The 20,016-nt window shown below is 44.9% G+C and overlaps 1 protein-coding gene across 1 annotated transcript; it reads right to left on the bottom strand.

Moving 5' to 3' along the window:
* Nucleotides 1-342: 342 nt before the first annotated feature.
* ENTPD6 (ectonucleoside triphosphate diphosphohydrolase 6) lies at nucleotides 343-17,115 on the bottom strand. The gene is given in 15 exon segments (XM_045832628.1): nucleotides 343-441; nucleotides 579-676; nucleotides 679-690; nucleotides 1,892-1,948; nucleotides 3,865-4,002; nucleotides 5,984-6,074; nucleotides 7,902-7,933; nucleotides 8,292-8,356; nucleotides 9,007-9,073; nucleotides 9,804-9,905; nucleotides 10,792-10,827; nucleotides 11,525-11,600; nucleotides 12,727-12,870; nucleotides 14,801-14,877; nucleotides 16,824-17,115. Coding segments are annotated over 15 exon segments (1,386 nt in total).
* Between the last annotated feature and the right edge of the window lie 2,901 nt (nucleotides 17,116-20,016).

Genomic DNA, 20,016 nt, shown 5'->3' with positions numbered 1-20,016 from the left:
GGCCAAGGACACAAAACAAGACTCCAGTCACAGGGATAAATATCAGAGCTGCCAAACCCTACAGGTGGGGACAGAAGGAACAGTGCAACTGCATTATCTTGGCCTTGGCTTGTACCCTTTCTCTGTCTGGTTCACTGCCCACCTGGAACTGAGGCAGGTAGGAGGAAGTGTTGGGTCTGGGCTAAGTTCCACTCCTCTGCCCTTCTAGGGGCAGGTCTGCAAGGTTGAAGGGAGGAGACTTAGCCAGAGCTGTGGCCTCCTCCCAACATATCAAAGGATTCAAAAGGGTTTGTTCTTATAGAAATAGAGCTGCTGTTGTGAGGACAGTAGGCAGCTCAGCTACTACAAAGCCCTACTCTTCTGTCCATTCAGGGAATCGATGTAATGAAAAATGGCTCCCAGAACCCAGTTGGTCTCAACATTGTTGATTTTCTGAGTCAGCTGGAAAAAAACAAAGGGATGGGCAGAGGGGACCATGCACACTGGTGAAAGGACTGCCTGGTTGGGGAGGCAGGAGGCAGTATTGTGACCCCTCAGGCCATGAAGGGCACAGGGACACCCAAGAAGTGAATCCTTACCTTCAGTACTTCATTTCTCAAGAAGCCAAATTCTTGGAGCAGCAAGCTGACATAGGTGAGATCCATGCACATGAAAGGGTTGCTCTGTGGTTGGGTACCACTGTCTGGCACACTGCGGGTGAGAGAGCTGGTTCCCAGTCAGGTTCCAACGCCTGAGGGGTAGGGATTAGGTGAATGCAGACCTAACTCCACCCATTCCAGGCATTCACTCTACCGGGCTCTGTGCTAGCCCTAGGTCCTCACTGCTGATTTAAACAAGCCTGCAGCTAAGAACAAGACAGTGACCCACCAAGAGCACATCAAGAGGCAGGGCCTTGAGACCAGCCTGGTTTCCACAGGGCTGGACCTCCCTCTCTGTGTCATGGGTAGAAGGCCACATCTCTGCATCCATGACCCTGGATGCCTCTCCCAGGTACAGACCTGGGCTTTCTGAGGAATGAAAACACCATCAAAGCTGGCTCAGAACAATGCACTCTTATTCTCAAGGGAGATGGACCATCCCACCAAAAGCCTTTCCAGGAATTCTGCTAAGTACCTTTTCCTGTTGAAGAGTCATGGACACCCAGTATCCACGAGACAAACCCAAAAGTAACAAGAAAGCTTACAAGCCATTTTGGTGGATTTAGAAGGACTTTCTATGGAAAAACATATAAAGGTGAACTCTTTCAACCTGCAATTGGGAATGACATCCAAAGACCATAAAATCTATGACAAGCCTTCACTTCATATCCTGTTTGGTTGAGGTGAATATGAGATGAGGAGGAAAGAGGGACAACTCAGAGCTACAAGGTCAACCACCTGTGACCCCTCAGAGGAAAAAGTTCTTCATCCCCCATATGCCAGGCTCTGCTGTGCAGGAGTCCCTGGCTTCTTCTGGTTCTGGTGACAATTTTGAATTTGCTGGGGTACTTTTAGGGGAAATCACTCTTAAGGTTTCCCCTGAAAATCAATCTAAGTCACTGTGAAAAGATGTCAGGAAAAGTGAGATCAAAGGAGTCCATTCCTCATAACTCAGGACTTAAGGACTTTTTATAGCTCAGGACAGAGATAGCCCCCTTCCCCACTACCTGTGACCACACAGGATGTGGTGGACTTGTGGCCTGGGCCCAGCATGGTGACCCCAAGTAGACTCTCAACTCTGTACTCTCACACCTCTGAATGCTCATCTGGCTGACTAAATCAAGAACAAAATCCAGGAATTCTGGTACTACTGCCTGTGTCGCAAGCACCATAACACATCTGTCATGGCTGGTACACTGTCCCTCCCTCAAGCTCCAGCCATTCTCACTCAGGTAAGTGGAGTAGCCATGCACCGTAGCTGGCCACAATTTCAAAGTCTCCAACAACTAGGCTGCCTCCTTTCTCCACATCTGTGAGACAAGACCGAGTGTCTAGTCTATACCACCACTATAGGAGTCTCGATGCCACTGAGGCTTCAAGGCTGGCACCTGGAGAGCCTGGAGAAGCACAGGCCTGTATTTAAGGGCTGGCTGAAAGTCTGGCTGTAAGTAGGGTAGTAGCCCCATACATACTGACCATGGTTTCTGAGGTGCCTGACACAACTTGGGGTAAGCAAGTGTTCCACAGAGAACCACATGGAGATGGCTGGAACATCAGGGATCTAATAGGGGATGCAAGAGGAAGCTCACCAGGATCCCTGGACCCCAATTTCTAACTTTAATTTTAAGTGAAGAAAAGTAACTACCAATGTTTCCCAAGGCTCAGCAATGGTATTCTGGTATTAATTTCCTGAGAGTGTGAAAAAAAAAATCCCATTTAAAAAAGTGAGGAGCTATTTGTTAGGTCTTAAAACAAATGGGCAGAACCTTTATGTAGCTCTCCAAGAGCGTGCAGCCCCAGACGTCTGTGCCATTCCCCAGGCTAGAGGCACCAAGACCTGTGTCCCCAGTTATCAAAGACAGTACTGGTTTCTTCAATGTCCTTCCAAACCTCAATGTTCAATAGAGGGTCCTCAGGTGTCTCCCACCTGAGACTTATGTCTGGTATGAGGCAGCTGCTCAACATGTTGAAAGGAAATCTTCTGACTTCTTGGCTTTTGGTGTTTGCTAGGTCAGCAAATGTCATGAGTGGATCCCATTTCTGAATGCGGACCCAAGCAGTTTTTTCAGAGCCATGTCTGACCACAAGAGAGAGAAGAGTTTTTCTGAATATGCAACATCTCCTGAGGTCACCTGGGAAGATGTTGGAACCTTAGGAAATGGACAGCCTGTAGTCAGAGTGAGGGGGTCTCAGAGTGACAAGGGGATGCTAGGGTGAGGCTCCCAATAGGCTGCCAGGGGTGTGGAGGACCCTAGGCATTGCAACATCTATAGGTGGCTGCATGGTTAGGAAGTGTGCATTAATGTGTCCTTGCTCCAACTAGGTGGAGACATGGGAGTAGGTTGCAAGCAACCTACTACCATGAGGTTGCCTGCAGGGACAGCCCAAGGTTCTTGTTCTACACCACTGAGAGGGACCCGAGTCTGAGAGAGGTATGAGAGAGAGGACAGAGCCCTCCAACCACCCCACCCTGCTCCCTGTTAGCTGCTTTCTACAGTAGGCCCTGACAAAGGGAGGCTTAGTGAAGGTGGAGACTCAGCTGGAGGTCTCAGGTCCCTGGGAGCTAGAAAGTGACATCATCAGTTTCTTCTGGACAGCTTTTTATTTACATGAATGCTCTTATCTTTACCACAGGCAATGCATTCTGAGTATCTCAATTATTTCATTAATAAAATTACTGATCACGACCCAATGAAGTAACTTCAAACCCTCAAGAGTTTCCACCCTCAGTCTGAACACCTCCAGCCTTGACAAATTCCAAATGTTACCTCTTGTCCTGACTGCACTCTGGGGTGTGAAGGAGTCAGAGAGACGCCAAAAGCTCCTCAGGGTGACCAGTGGAGTCAGCTGACCCTTCCCCATCCTAATCTGGGTGCAAGCTGGGGACAGATGGCTGCTTAGCTCTATCGCAAGTGGTTCCATCAGCCAGAGACTCAGGAATCAAGGCAGGAGCGTGAGGGTCTGAGTTACACAGGTGAGTCAGTCCTGCCTCTGAGAAGAAGACTGAATCAACAGTAAGTAACTGCTCTTGTACCAACAACATAACTTTACTAAGAGGCTCAAAGCCTGATTTATTTATTAAAAAGGGGGCTTATTACCTTCTATTCAATGACAAGACACCTACCTTCCTGAATCAGTCTGCTTCTCTCATCTTGAGATGATTCACAGTAGAGCTGCCCTCTACCTGGGGGTTGACACATGAGTTTCTGGTCCAGCCCACACTTACCTATGAGGCCAACATTTGTTGCAAGGTCATAATAGTAAGAAAAAGCATAAAATTCCATGTCATTCACTTCCTCTGTGCTGTGCACTTTGTTCTTGAGGACCTGCAACACTCTATGTGCACACAACTGGTGCAGGTTCACTGCTGGGTGAAGCAAAAGCAGGGTAAGCAGTCAGTGGGCACCGAGCTCCAAGTCACTGACCTGGAGGTCCTCTTCTGAGGACTAGAGACTCTGACCTGTAGGGTGCAGTGGGACCAGAAGCCTGCATAGACCCCACCTCAAGTCAGGTGCTCACTAGCACCATACACATCAATAGCACCTCTCAGGAGCCATGAGGGGCCTGATTAAGGGAGAGAACTGGGAACAAAGGTGGCTGGAGAGCATGGCTTCTAACTCTGTAGGATACCAGCTTCTAGCTGGGCCCATACAGCTGTCTTCATGTAGTTCAATAGGGTCAAGTTTGCACTGTTTATCCTACACTCAGCCTCTGCCAGCCCTGTGCTGAACTCTGAACATGCAGCATCTTACTCTATCCTATCAACCACCTGGAAGGTGAGGCCTGCACTCTCCTTATGTCACAGATCAGGAAACTGTGGTCTAATAGGCAGTTTGGTAAGTTCACAGGGCTGGCCATTAACTTCTTGCTTGGAAGGAAAACATACAACCCAGAGTTAAGGGACTGGATGCCCTACAGCCCATGCCTGGATCAGTTTCCCATGCTCATTCTACAAAACCTGATCCACCATCTAAGGACAGCTCTATCCAATTCTCTCCATAGCCCAGAGAGCCATCCCTTGCTCTTCAGACTTCATTTCCCTTCCCTCTCCCTTTTCTCATCAGTCATTCTATCTCCTCCTTGTTCCTTAAATACAGCAGCTGCCTCAAGGCCTTTGCACATGCTACTTCCACAGCTTTCAATCTGTGTGGTTCATTCTGAATCTCTTCATATCAGATCTCAAATAGTCACTGGTTGTCTTATCTAAAACTGGAATCTCTCCCTCAGCACCCCATCTCCTCCTATTTTATTTTTCTTCAAAGCACTTTCTCATGTGTTTCACTGTCTGACTCCTTCTATTCCACCTGGCCACAGATCTTGTCTGCACTGTGCACTGCTGCTGTGTGCCCAGTGGCTGTGCCAGGGCCTGACAAATGGCATGTGCACAAGTGGCAGAGTCAGTAACCTGCGCATGGTCAGTGGATAATAAAAAACATATTTGGTCTTTGTTCCTGGATTCTGATACAGAGCTCTTAAATTGCTTGTAAGATCCTCAAGTAATTGGGGGTGAGAGGTGTATCTTCTGCTGTTCATAATAAGCCCCTTTTAAGTAGACCTTAGCTTATACTAATGAGGTGACTCCTGGTGGGTTCCTAGATGGCTACAGGATGACAGATGGTTGTTGCAGGAACCTACCATGTAATATGAGGGTTGGAGCTTCCCAACCCCAACATCCAGGGAGGAGGGGTGAGGAACTAAGGATTGAATTAACTACAAATGGACAAGGATTTAATAAATTATTTGGAGAATTGGCATAGAAAATCCACATATTTGGTGTCAGAAGATTAGAAAGAGCTCTATCACCAAAGGCAGACAAACCTCATGCTCATGTGTCCAACCTAAGACAAATATTTCAATATTTCTTTTAGATGACATTCACAATGTACACAGCAACAAAGACCATGTGGGGTGAGAGAGGTCAGGCTGGTGAGAACCCAATACAGGGCTTCAGGGATTCTAAAGCCTGGATGAGCCTCTCTTGTCCTAGAGGGAGAACGAGAAGCCATTTCTTCCTTTGTTCAGAAACAAGCTTGCTGATTTTCTTAGAGACTTGGGATGTTCAGGTGCTTTCTTACTGGAGGCTTGGTGGGAAATCTGGCCCTTTAGAAGTATTTAGCAATAGACAAGGAAGCCCTGTACAGAGACCTCACGGGAGTTGGTAGATCCCAGTGGGTTACCTAGAGTCCTGATTAGGTTCAAAGAGTGCCTCTATTTCATGGACGTGTACAAGCTTGTCTGTAAAGGAGGTTTGATGACAGTCTCCATGCTTCTAAGAGATCCTTGGAAAGGGCAGGCTGTCATTTTTAACCCTTATAAGCTGCCAGTGAAGGATAAATCCACAGTACCTGCCTTTAGTCCTGAAATTCTGTATGTTATTTCAGCACGGTCCCACTCTGCTTTGAAACTGGGAGACAAACAAGGACTCCTTTCTATCCTCTATTGAAATAAAAAGATAAAAAAGAAAAGAAAAGCACACTGTCACTGTAAGACTAGAGCACTGCATGGCCCTGAGAGACATGATTCTACTGAGGGGAGGCCTATAGGACAGAGTATTTTAGGCTAATACTAAAGGCACAGAAAGTTAAAGGTGAGACCTCACTCCTGGAAGTGTTCCAGGTCAGCTGTAGGAAGAAAATCCTGTATCATAGAGGCTGTAGCAAAGCCTCATCTGCTCTGGAAACATGGCCACCCCCAGCTCTATTTCACTGAGGGGCTTCAGGGGTCCATACCACACACCTAGTGCTGTTCAGTGAATTATTACAAGACTCTAATAGAAGGGGAGCCATCGTTACCCAATTTTATGGATGACTGAGGCAGGGTCATCAAGTGCTACCATGCCACAAATCTGTGCTGCTCCACAAAACTTAAGGCCCCATACTTAGTAAAGACAATATAGTGGTTGGCCTCCAAGGTATAGTGGTTGGCCTCCAAGGTATAGTAGTTGGCCTCCAAGGCTGGCCCCACAATGCCACACCTTGAGGATGTTCATGCTGTTTTCCCATCAAGAAGTAGGTCCCTATCCCCACCCTGGATTCTGGCCGGGGCCTACTTTCACCAACAGAAGGTACAGGAGCCACGATGTCCTGTGACTCAGGCAGTCTTCCTTCCTCTGAGCTGCCAGGGAGAAGTGTAGGCTGCTCTGCTGGGAAGAGGCCATGTGGAGGAATGCTGGGGTGTAGACGTGCAGCCCATCCACCCTAAATGCCACCACATGGGACCCCAGAGATTCCAATAGAGGTGTCACTCAGCTGAAGCCTACTGAATCATGAGATACAACAATGAAATGACTGCTGTTTGCAGCCACTCAATTTGGTGGGTAATGGATCAGTTGTTCAACAACAGGTAACACAACAGGGAGACTTGTTCTCTGGGGTACATCCCTCTTAGTGGGTGTCATGGCCCCACTTGTCCCAATCAGGCACTTGTGTGGCCTGTCAAGAAGACCAGTAGCCATTCAGCTGTTCTGCCAAGAGGAGAGGGTACGGGAGCTGATGGGACCCTGATGCCAGCCATGGGTGGGCAAACTGGTGCTTGCCTTCTTCTCACTGGCTAAATAGGTGTTTTCTGGACCCAGAATGAAGGTCACTGGTGTTTCTGAGATATGGATGTATTTTTCGCTTTGCCAGGGGATATCATTATGAGGCTAAATACCAGAATTTGAAAGAAATGAACAGAAACAGGATATACATAGAAAAACAAAATTTCAGTTGAACATTCCCACTGTGTCAGAGCAACCAGGCTCTTGAAAGAGGTAGTTAGAAGTGTTGGGCTGAGGGGGTGATGAGACAGAGGGGGCACAAACTGTCAGGGCCAAGGGAAGGGTGTGTGGCTGGAGAACAAAAGTGAGCTCACATGCAAGAGTCTGGACCAGACCCATGGGGTCAAGGTCTTCGGGGCTCCTGCCGATGTCATCAGGATAGAAAGGAAGATACCAGCCCAAGAGCCGTGTCCCGCCATTCCTGAATCGGGACACAGTGATCCCTAAGACCTACTCAGCCAATGATGGGCTTCTCTTCAGCCAGGTCCATCAAGAGGGAGCAGAAAAACTGGGAGTAAATGTGACTTTAATAACCTGACCAGACACAGGCTTCATCTCTAGTAAAACACTAGGTCTGGAGGAAAAGTCAAGCCTCTGTTTTATGATAAAGCAAGAGAAGACAGAGGGATGTTCTCACAATGCTAGAATCATTGTGAATGAGAGAACAAGTTCCCCAGCCCCATGGCAACAGCTTGAATCACACTTCCTTGTCCCCCTTCTCATACTGTCCTGAAAGATAAGGTACTCTCCTCAAATCCTGAAAAACAAGCAGACTCCAAATGTAGGTGACAACTGTTATTTGAGATTTTAAAATCCCCCAGCTCAGTATTTCAGAATGACTTTCTTAGCATCTTTCTTTTAAGAAATAACTTGGAAGGTGCACAGGTAAAATATATTGGCTAGTGTCCCCATCTGGGTGCCACTGACAAGATCTGGAGCACATTCTTCTATACATGTCCCTCCTGGGATCCCTGAGTCCTGCTGGCAGGGAGGACAGGCCAGGGGTCAGAGAGTTGCTGTGTCAGTGGAGGTGCAGGGAGGAGAAGGACACCTTTCCCGAAGGACTCCTCATGGCTGCTGAGCAAGGGGAACTCTCAACACTGTATTCCACTCACCAAGTTTCCCCTCTGCACCACCCAGAATCGCCAGCTATGCTGACATCAATCCAAGCCCCAGGTAGCTGTGGAAAGAAAATCCTGGGTGAGGAGCTAGCCTGACACAGGATGTGCTGGCTGCCATCCTCAACTCTGATTCCAATACATTCACCTGGCCGGGGTCCAAAACAAGTGTGGCAAGGCAGCAGACTTTTCTACTTCTTCTAGAAGCCTCCCTTTGTGGAGTTTAGGGCATTCAGCTAACTGGTTCAACAAATGAAAGCCTACTACTTGACAGGAAATTGCCTAAGAGCTGTGGACATTGGTGAATGCAACAGACACAACCCTGATCTTGATGGTTCACATGTACTTTACAGAAAAAATCTGAAGATGCCCTGTGGGTGCCGGAAAATTCACACAGAATCTATAGGTTCTTCCCTACTTCAAAAACCTCCTCCAAAGTAGAACAGAATAAGAATAAAAGAAGAAATGTGATTTTGCTGTAGAAAACCTGAAAAATAAAGGTAGAAGGGAGAAACAGGAAGGAATAGCAGGGAGAGGAGGAAGAGGCTCCAGGTGGGACCACAGCAGGAGGCATCAGGGACATAGCTGGTCTGTGCCTGAATACTCTAGTCATTCCACAAGGCAGGAGTCATTCAAGGGGGAGGTTGAGCAGCACTAGCTGAACTATGTGCCTAGACAGTCAACCTTTCTACCCTCACTCCCGAAGACAAACCTGTCTGAGTAGAGCTTGTAGGTCCTATTAAAAATCTGCAGTGATGTCTGCAGCTGGGTGGGGTGGTCTGAAAGGTGTCCTGGGGAAGAACATGAGGGTTACTACATTTCCTGCTGGACTTTCTAGAAAACTGTTCCCCATTCCCTCGATTCATTTGAAAGAACAGGGATATTCACAGTTGTATTCACTTAAAATAGCTTTTCAGAAAAATGACTCACGGACATCTACAACAGTGTGGTAATTGGTAGGAGGTAGGGGGTTGGTATAAGGGGACTAAATAGTAACAAAAAAAAAGAAAAAAGAAGAAAAGAACAGTGTCCAGCACATAAAAAATAAAATAAAAAAGCTTTTCATTAAGTCAAATTAAGCTTTCCATTAGAGCAAAAATGTAAAATAAAACATCCAAAGTGAATAACAAGGTTTTTCCTTCTTATGAGTAACATTTACCTATTCTGACAAATACAGCCCAACCAAAACAATAATGAGTAAATTTTGTAAGTGCTCTGCTGTTGAAACTAAAAATAATAATTAAAAAATGGTGGGTAAGGAGGGTGTTGTCGGGGAGGGAAGGAGATGGCCTGCTTCACATTCTGGCCTAAAGAGTTCCAGTAATATCTACTTTATCACCCCACTAAAGACCAAATTTCTACTTTTTTCCAAGAGGAGTTAAGATCAAACTAGGAAGCATTAACTGGATGGATCTGACTCTCAGGAGAGGTACTGATGGCATGGGCCCAGAGCTACCAGATCTATGGGCCTCCTTATAGGAGGCAGCCTTGGAGGGTGGGGCCCTTAGCAGGGGCTGGTTACCTCAACTCTTGGAAGGAAGGTGATCTGAGTGGACACTCTGCCCAAATCCAGCATGCCCACACTGCTGCTTCCTGGGGATTTCAAACTGCCTGGAGCACAGGGAGTAAAAACCAGCCCAGCACTGTCACATTAGTAAACAAATTAGTACAGTAGAAAAAGTAAGGAGAAGTTAGAAGCCAGGCCCTTCAGTGAAAAGAAAAACAACATAGAGAAGTAGCTGTAGCTATTAGAAACTCTCCATGTAAAGATGCACCGCATGTTTAAGAGTATGAACAGTAGCTCCACTACTTGTGGCTTTAATTTGAACAAGAGGACAACCCTGACCCATGGCTGGGCCTGTTGTATCTACTGCTCACAGCTCAGAGACACTGACATCTCTGTATTCCTACATGCCCCAAGATAGCTCTGAGGCTCAGGCTCCTGATGTCACTTAACATGGTTTTCCATTCCCAAAGCGTCAAGAAACTTTTCTTTTTTATACATGTGTTAGCCACATTGGTCTTTTCTATCATTAAAGAGACAAAAATCCTCATGCACTGAGTTAATCTAAGAAAAGTAACTCTTTACTGCCTGTTTCCAAGAACAGATGTTTCTGTTCCTTGTTCTATCTACAGCAGAGGAATTCAATTATAAGGTGATTAGTATTTACATCATATTTAATTGTAGAAGTCCTGACTTCTCTTAGAAATGAGGGCAGGGCCTCTGGTGGACTCTGCTGCAGGAGGAAGGTAGAGCTATGCTGGTAGAAACCTTTTCAGGACTGCAGAAAATCACCCTTTCCCTAGCACTTATATCTTTGAACTCAATGCTCCCTCTGACTAGCCAGGTGGACACTTCCACCCATTCTAACAACCTACTTGGGGCCAGAACACTGTGAAACCCCGAGGGGGTATTTTAAAGAGTAGAAATGAGGTCCCTGGGCTCTCAAGAATGGGGTCTGAACTGTTATTAACCTTCACAATGCAGTGAACATACCTGTTAGAAAGTTGATGGTGATCCAGGCTGAAATGCCTACAAGAGAGTCACAAAACAGCATTTGAAATAACTTGAGTGGCTATAAACAAAATACAGGATGCAGATCACTACTTTTAGGTTTCAGAAGCACAAACTGACCACTTCCTCACTACTCTCAGCCTTCAGAACAGCTACAGAAAGTAGATTTATTCATAATGCCATCCAGTGGCTTCTGGCAGATAGTTTTAGAAGATAACATACTAAAAAAAACGAGAATACTATGCCAAATGTCACATTCCTCACTCTTATTCTTTATCAATTTTCTCTTTTGGAAGAGGCTGGAAGACAAGTAAACATTCCCCACCCCCACCCTTCATACAACTCTTAAGGCCATATTTAAAACCAGGACTGGTTAGGAACTTTATTAAGGGTTTCTTAGGATTAAAAACACAACATTCTCAACACGGTAGCAATTGGGCATTCTCTTTAAATGTTCTTAAAACTGAAAGGATGGTCATTTTCAGAAACTTTATCTGTGCTAGTTTTGAGCCAGTAATTATGAGAATCTAATTAACACTAGCTCCAAGAAAACCCTCGGAGACAGTTAAACTGTGAATTGGAATGGAACAGTCACTCATTCCTTTTTCATCCATGCATCTGACCAGAAAAGAGTTCAGAGTGCTCCCAGCAGCCCTAGGCATAGTCCATCTCACTGGGATATACTCCTTGCACAGAGTGCTTCTGGCAACTCTACCTTCATCTGTTCCATTCATGATGGAAACACAGTCATCCCCTACAAGGAAAGGTGACGCCTTAAATGCTTCCTTCACCTAAATGTAAAGAGAGACATGTCTTTATCCTTTAGAACCTAAACTCATAGTTTCCTATCACACTATGCTTTCAACAGGTGGCCACAACACACCACAGGCATCATCAGCTGATGCTGCAAAGTAACAAAACTCAGGTTTTGCTTTAAGCTTCTTTAATACTCTGCAAGTACTTTCCTTGTTAATCTGCTCCCTGGGCTAGCTGAGGCAGATGCTGCCCTGGAGAGTCCTGAGCCAAGAAAATCTGGACTGGAAGAGCTCAGAGGCACACTGACTCTTCTGGGCCCGAAAATGCTGCCTTGTTTTAGGATGGGAGATGAAGAAGGAAGCCCTATAAGGCAGAGCTCAGACCTGAGACCCCTGTATGGCCTAATGGGCACTGCTCCCAGGAGACAACCTGACAGTGGGGAGACAAAGGCAGTGAGCAGCTCCATTTGCATGTAATTCTTTCTCCATGTTTTAGAAAGTACTGATACACAGGAATCTTAGTACAATTGCACTTGTGTCCCACAATCCTACTTGAGTGTGTAATTTTTATAGGAGTCTTTGACAGATGTGCAACAATCCACCATTTAGTAGCTAATTTAGAAACAGTAAGAGGATTTAGGAGGCACACCTTGCTTAGAAGTTTCTCTGATTTGCCTGATGAAAAGCAACACTCCAAGCACTTGTTAAAGATGGGTTCCAAAGGCCCTCTGCAGGGATGGTGCAGGGCCTGGGGTCATACCCTGGCCATATGAGAGCCAGGAAGAGGCTAAAGAGCCTCCTCAGTAGTTGGATCTGAGTATCAGACTGAGTTTCCATGAGAACAAGCAGGCTTGAGCTGAAATGTCAGGAATTCAGTTCCCATAGAATTTGACACACAGAATATTCTTGAATAACACAAAGCCCTTCAAAAGCACAATGACTTTTTAAAATAAAATTGTTCTTATTATAAAAACAAATTTCTTTTAGAAGGCACAAAGAGTTTAAATGTCTTAAGAAAGAAAATATCATTCACTCACTATTAACAATTCAATGTTTCCCTCCTCAGGAAGCATCTGACTGCCTGACTACTTGGACATTGGCTGAATATGGAATGTTTTCAATTATTGTAAGCCACCCCCAAGCAGTAAATGGATAAAATTACCTTTTGTAGTAAATTCTGAGCCTTTTCTCCTGGTAACAGAAGTAAACTAGCTGTGGCCTTGAAGACCAAGGGGGTAGTCTTCTAGAAGTCAAAAGGAATTTCTTGTTTAGCAACATCCAGTAATTCTTGAATACCTGGAGTGCTCTGTGAATGTGGTAAAATAGGGTCTGTCAAAGCTCAGCATATAGAGTCATAGATGCTTCCCTCACCCTTTTGGTTTTATTAGCTTACAACTTCATTTTTTTCCCTAATTTTCCAAATCGGCATAAACTTGCAACTCAAGCAGTGCTGGGAGTTGTGTGGGGCACAAGGACCAGGTAAGCACAGAAATATGTCATCCCAGGGTGAAGCACACAAGGGAGACTCCTTTTCTATACATTTGACCATCAAAACCCTCTCCTGGCAACCTCAGATGAGTTGCAAATCCCCTGAACATCATGAGTGAATTCTGGGGTCCCTCACAGTGCTAAAACCTCATGAATAACTACACTAAGGAATCATTTTCACCTGCGAGAATGCTTGATCCACATATTGGAAGAGGCCCTGTGTCTGCGAGGATATGTGGGATATTTTGGTAAAATATTGCTAGGCATGTCAATAGGTACAATGCCATCAGAGCAATTTGACAATGTCTGTGCAAAGGGAAAACATAAAGTCCTTTTACTAAGAAATTCCACTCTAAGAATTCACTGAAGAGATGTCTTTGCACATGTGGGTAATGAAATGCACATAATGTAATAAACTGCAACCTTTCTTGTACTGTTAAGAGCAAAAGATTAGCCATTATTTAAATGTCTTTCAGGAGGGGACTGGTTCTATAAATTTAATGTGCATGTAAAAGTACAAACCATCCAGCCAGAAAAATCAAAGAAGCTCTTCACATACTGCTGATAAATGAAACTCAAGTGACATTGTTTAGTGACAAAAGCAAAGTGTACAACAATGTGAATGCCAATCCACTGTGTATTTAAAAAAAATGGAGGGAAGAAGAATACAGATATATTTGCTCCTATCCATGTAAACTTGCTCTTGAAAAATATGTATGAAACTAAGGACACTGTGAAATTTACCCACTTGAATGTATGTTGCCTAATGAAATGACTAAGATTTTAAAAACCCAGAGCTTATTCTAAAAGATATCTCATTTAATCGAATCTAACCTACGGTCACTCTAGGATCACTAATTTTGGTTATGTTTTTTAACCAAACTATAGGAGAGCAAGGCTATGACTTCACTGCCTGGATCAGGATGCATCTGTGGACAATAATGACATTAACTTTTGACTTAAGACATTCTGTAACCAAAAAAGGAACTTATATTAGTAATTGGTTTCATAAGAGCCTTAGTGGAAATAATAGGTGTCTTGCATTACTGTAGTTGTAAGCTTTAAGTACTTTAGAAGTATAAGTGTTTGACAGTAGATGCATGTGGAGCTACAGCTATATGAAGTCATGGCTACACTGAATTTTCCAGGATGAAAAACAAGTTGTATGTTGCAGCCCTGTTGGTGAATAACTTCTGTGACAACCAGGAGGCCCTGTAGTATGGTGTAGTTGATGGAGACGCTAATGTGGAGGTGCCACACACACTCACAAAAAGTATAAATGCTACAAACTAACAAAAATCATTATTTGACAGTTTAATTAAATCTTTTATACTTATTTGGTTTTGTGGATTTTGCATAATACATTTTTAACTTTAATTTTTTGTCTTAGTCTACGTTTGTCATGTTCAATCAGAAGAACTGAAACAATAAAAAAATATTAAGCTTTCAAATAGTGCATTTTTGTAAGTTTGTAGCACTGGTGTTTTTGAAATGCATCAAGACTTCTGGTGACATGTGTGCTGATTGTGGGAAGTACCTGGGATGGCCAGGGTGTGTGTGTGGGAGAGTGGGAGATGAGGGCACTTATGTGCTATACCAGTTTCCTCCATTTTTTGACCATGCTATAAACTATGAAATGTCCCAGATGAAGATGGTCAACTGTGCTCAAGAGAAAAAAAGCTGGCTTTAATAAATCACAGTTAGAAGACAAATATGATGAAAAAATAGACATAAGAGAAAATTACTACCTTTTCAACATCATCAGCATAAGCAGAAAGAACTGGCTTCAGTGCTTTGAAGGTTTCATGGGTCAAGGTGGGAGTTCCTAAAGGAAGACATATTTTAAAAAAGGTACAACTATGAATCTACACACAAATATATACCTCTATATAACTAGGATTAGCTATACTTTTTTATCCTCACATGGGGATATGTTTATTGATTTTAGAAAGAGAAAAACATTGATAAGAGAGAGAAACATCAATCGCTTGCCTCTCATATGTGCCATGACTAAGGATCAAACCCACAACCTTACCCAGAGTCTTACCCAAGGAAGTACCTGCCCTGACCCAGAATCAAACCTGCAACCTTTTGGTGTATGGGATGATGCTCAAAGCAACTGAGCCATCCAGCCAAGGCAGAACATTACCTTTTTAAAAAAATTAACTTTATTCAAGTATCATTTGCATATAAAACACTCCATTTAAAGCTTAAAAATTTTAAGACTTTTTAAAAGACTTTATTTATTTGTTTTTAGAGAGGGGAATGGAAAGAGAGATGGAAACACCACTGTGTGGTTGTCTCTCAAGCAGCCCCTACTGGGGACCTGGCCCACAACCCAGGCATGTGCCCTAATTAGGAATCCAACCGTCAACCCTTTGGTTCTCAGGCCAGCATTCAATCTACTGAGCCATATCAGCCAGGGCTTAAACTTAAATTTAACAGTTAATTCTCGCTAATTAATTAAATAGAGGACTATAGCAGATGATTCCAAACTGCAAATATGAAATTGATTCTGGGATAGATACATTACAGAGTTCTAAACAATAGTTGTTTTATTCTTTTTTTAAACTGAATGTTTTAAATTATTAGGAGGTTGGACTACAACAGGGTGAATGTTCAGAGCCTACAGTGGCCAAGGGATGCTGGTATGAATTCAGACACAAAGACCTAGGAGAAAATATTCGGAAACTTTTATGCCAAAGATAAAACAATGGAATACGGCTATTAAAGGATTACATGCAGATATGTATTGTCTTAAACTTAGCTTTGAAACCATTTTTGGAGGTAGATGGGTCCAGTACATATATATTTAACTTGCAGTAAGTTTAAAAACAAAGCAGATGAAAACTAAAATATGCCATGATGGCTTTGGAGAGAGCTACTCAAGGTGTCCGGCATCATCAGCTTAGTTAAATGCACAGAATGGCATGGACTCAAAAGGCACTGAAGGTCAGCAAAGAACCAGAGCAGAGAGGAGGGGAACCCAGTTTGACCAGTGGGCCTGCTGAGTGGTCAGCAAAAACAATGGCTAGAAGCTGGAGAGATGACCCCCAGAGCAGATGGGCACAAAGAGATGCTGGCAAAGGAGATCAAAGGCAGGAGGAACAGGATGGACAGCTGGACAGTGATATGGGTCTCCTTATAGAAGCCAGCGAGTGAAGATGTCCAAACTTACACCCTCCCCTCTGCCTGAAGGCCCCACCCCAGGAAGCAAAGCTGACAGGGCTCCGGCCCCAGCTCTACTCTCACTGCTGAGGCCACTCTTATTTATCATCCTCTTGCTGCCTGGCTCCACTGGCAGCTCTGTTTTGGCCTGGGTCCTGGGTCTTTGCAATTATTTGACTTTCCTCAACTCCTGGCTCCACTCTCCTGAATCTGGGGTTACTTCCTGCCTTAAATTCATCAACACAACCTCTGGCCTAAATTATGATCCCAGCTACCTGACCTACCTGTGCATGCTGGGAAGGGACAGGCCCCCAAACCTTCTAGGATCTCAGTTGACCTTAGCTGGTAACCAGACACCAGTATAAGTAAGAACATTCTGAAACTCCTGAGAGATTTAGATTTCTGGACCCCAGCCCACACTCTGAGTCAGCATCACTGGGACACTGCATTTTTGACAAGTTCCCAGGCGAGTCTAAGGCAGGGAGTCTAGCCCACACCCTGAGAAACCACCATCTTTAACGGGAGGTGATTCCAAGAGCTCTCCTGTGAGAGAAAGAGAAAAAAGCAGTGTACAGCCAAGGCTTTCTCTCCTAGGCAGGATACCTCCAGGCTGCCAGGTGAATTGAAAGATATGTACTCAGGTGCCAGTGCTTCCCATATCAAACACGATGCCATAGAAGACCTTGTGACCACATGCAATCATCCCCAGGGGATTTCCGGCCTATTGTCTCCTGTGGTCCCCTGACTTTGCCTCAGTGATGCTGAAGAAGGCCTGAGTGGTGGAGACCCAGGGCCACCTGATATAGGCAATACAGATGAACAGACACACAAACAGTCCCAAGAGGTATGCCATCTTCATCATCTTCAGGTTCCCATTGTTTGGTATTTTTCTCATTTCTTTGCTGAGAACTGTGCCACAGCTGCTGACAGAAAGGGAGAGGCAAGAAAAACATATTAGGCTATGAAGTTCTTGGGTGACTCAGAAATCCCTGAGCTCAAGGACAAAAACACTGAACCAAAAACTGGTCTGCATTTTCTCCTGTGAATCATAAGGTTCACTTGATCCTCAAAATGATTCTAGAAGGTATGATCCCTATATTATAGAAGAAAAGCTAAGATTTTTAAGACTAGGTAAGTTATCCAAGATTGTAGGTCCTGCAGGTGGTGAGGCGGGACACAGACCCACAGCTTGAGCGTATTTCCCTCTAAGTGCTGTTCTAGACAAACAGCTTTTGGACTTGTTCTGTTTTAAAAAGTTATGTGTAAGTGACGTCCCACAACCTTACAAGGTAATGGAACATTCCATTCTTTCCATCTGATCTATTCTTTAAATTCTCACTTTTTCTGCCATATAGTAACTTACTTTTCCAGAGTGAAAATCCTGTCCTTTGGGAACTGCGAGACCCAGATAAATCTGAAAAACACTACTTGTTTCCCTGGAAATTTAACAACAGTTACCTCTTTTCATTCATGTAGCATATTCCTGCCAAGAAGGAAATAATGCCCGTGTGCTGGAACTATAAAAGCTCTACCTGAGGAGCAAAATAAATTAATTCAGCACCACTAGTTTTGGTTCAATGCACCCCCAAACGGAAGCATGTGTTCACGTTTTATTAGCAGCTTCTAGGGCAAAGCACCACATAGGAACGTCAATCTTCAAAGGACAAGAAATGAGGTGCCTCATTCTTAAGGCTCCCCTACCCTCGAGGAATGTCCACAGTCTCTTCCTAATTCTCAGTTATGGTAATTTAGTGGAAATTCCTAGGGGAAGGGACAGAGAAGTGCCAGGTTGAAAGCAAGGCATGTGTTTAGGCTCTGACTGCAGCAGCCATGTGACCACAGGCAAGCTATCTCCTTGCATTGGGCTGGTCTCATCTGTAACATGTAGCTGCTCACAAGAAAGCTGCCTCATGCTACTGTTTCAGGGTACAAAGAGATGTGAGATATGCTCAGAACAGGACATAGATACTGAATGCTGGTTTTACAGAAGTTCAGCAAGAGGTTAACATCCCTTGGAACCAGGGACACTGACAGGCAGGAGTACTGGAGGACAGTGTGATTGCACTGTCTGGGGATGGGAAAAGTGGGAGCCAGGACTATCTGTGTAGGAGGCAAGACTACAGTGGCCTTTATGCCAACCTTGAGGCCATCTGGGTGGAGAAGAAATAGAACAAAAGTGGTCCTTGGCAAACAGTGGAGTCCAGGCCTTCTACAGTCCCTCCTTTTGGGGATCTAACCCCACAGTCACATGTGGATGCCCTCAGGTCCCCGGAGCTCAGGTCAGAGCAGCACCACTTAAACCTATGGTTACATCTGTGGCCCTGCCTAGGGGAAAGGCATCTCCAGTGGCCCATGACCCGAATTTAGTCTAGAAGCAGGAAACATAAGCAGTGCTGCAGAAAAGGCTCTCTTGACCAGTGCCAAAGAACAAACCTCCCTCTCCAAAACTCTACCCCCACCAGGCCCTCTCCCTGCCTTATTTTGGGCTTCTCTTGGGTCTCACTGCATATGGAAGCTTCCCACAGCTCATGTGACCAACCTGGCTCCAGGCCTGGCCCCCTACTGGCCTCTGCAGCTTCTCTTACTCATGGTGCTCTAAAAATGTAGTGCCTTGCTTTGTCCCTAGAACTCAGGTCATGCCTGCCTCAGGCCCTTTGCACAGATCATTAAGCATTCCTAGAATGCTTGTCTGCCAAGCTGGTCAACCTTGTCCTCATCCATAAACCTTTGCTGAAATGTTATTGTCCCCACCTTCTCTGACTGCCCCCAACTTAAACAGCCTCCACCCCTATTACGCTGTCTCTGAGCTGCCTATCCCCTTTTGCTTTAGTACCATAATTATCTGTCATGATGCCACTGTCTATGGGATTAGTTCCTGAAGATCTAAGTACCCTATAGGCTATAAACCCTCAGGGAATGGACGTAGCCTATTGTGTGCCACTGCTCCCTGGTCTAGAACACAGGTCCTGACCTAGAACAGCAGAGGAAGCTCTTCCACCCAATCCATTTCCCATATTTTCATCAGGTACACAAATAAGTCCCTATTTAAAATCCTTTAATGGGGAGAGGACATCTGCAAGATGGTGTAATTGGGAGTTCTAGGCCCTTATTCCCCCATGGAATAATTTAAAAAATTGGTACTGGCTAAAATATTTTATAGGAGTTCTGGAAAATAGTCAAAGATCTACAGCAACCAAACAAATGTGCCCAGTCGAGAAAAAGTCACATTCAGTATGGTAAGAAATTTTGTGGTATTTACTCATCCCTGCCCCACTTCTCTCCATATGAAACCACCTGAAGACAGCAGCACCAATGCCTAGTTCCTTCCCTCAAACTGCAGGGAAGAGAGCAGACTATTGGGAGCCATCCTGTGTGGTTTCAGGGACCGTGGCCTCGTTAACAGACAAGAGAATCCCATGGCTAGAGCTGAGTGAAAAGGCCTTGGGGACATCAGCCACTAAGGAGACAGAACTTTTCCTTCTGGCAGGAGCGCAGCCCCTGCCTCTCTCACTTCCCTCTGCTTTGCCCAGGCAGATGACTGGTTAGCCAATGATGGGTAAGAACCCCTCAAAAGGGGAGGGTTGACCTAAGACAGGCATAGTCACAATGGGCCATCAGGGAAGAACTTAGGGGTCTTCAGAGAAGGGGCAGAAAGACCCTTACCCCTTGGCTTTGTGATAGCCTGAGTCCTTAGTCTTTTTGTAAAAATCTCCTAGTTTCTTGGCTGCTTTGGTCTCCCTGCCTGACTCAGCCTAGGAACTATGTCAGAGGCAGCTGCAACCTTGTACTGGAACAG

The sequence above is a fragment of the Phyllostomus hastatus genome, unplaced genomic scaffold (assembly GCF_019186645.2).
Source record: "Phyllostomus hastatus isolate PE091 unplaced genomic scaffold, TTU_PhHast_1.1 phas_contig_17, whole genome shotgun sequence".
NCBI classification, from domain to species: domain Eukaryota; kingdom Metazoa; phylum Chordata; class Mammalia; order Chiroptera; family Phyllostomidae; genus Phyllostomus; species Phyllostomus hastatus.
Note: the sequence above shows the minus strand (reverse complement) of the source record. Positions and strands in the feature narration are given on the sequence as shown.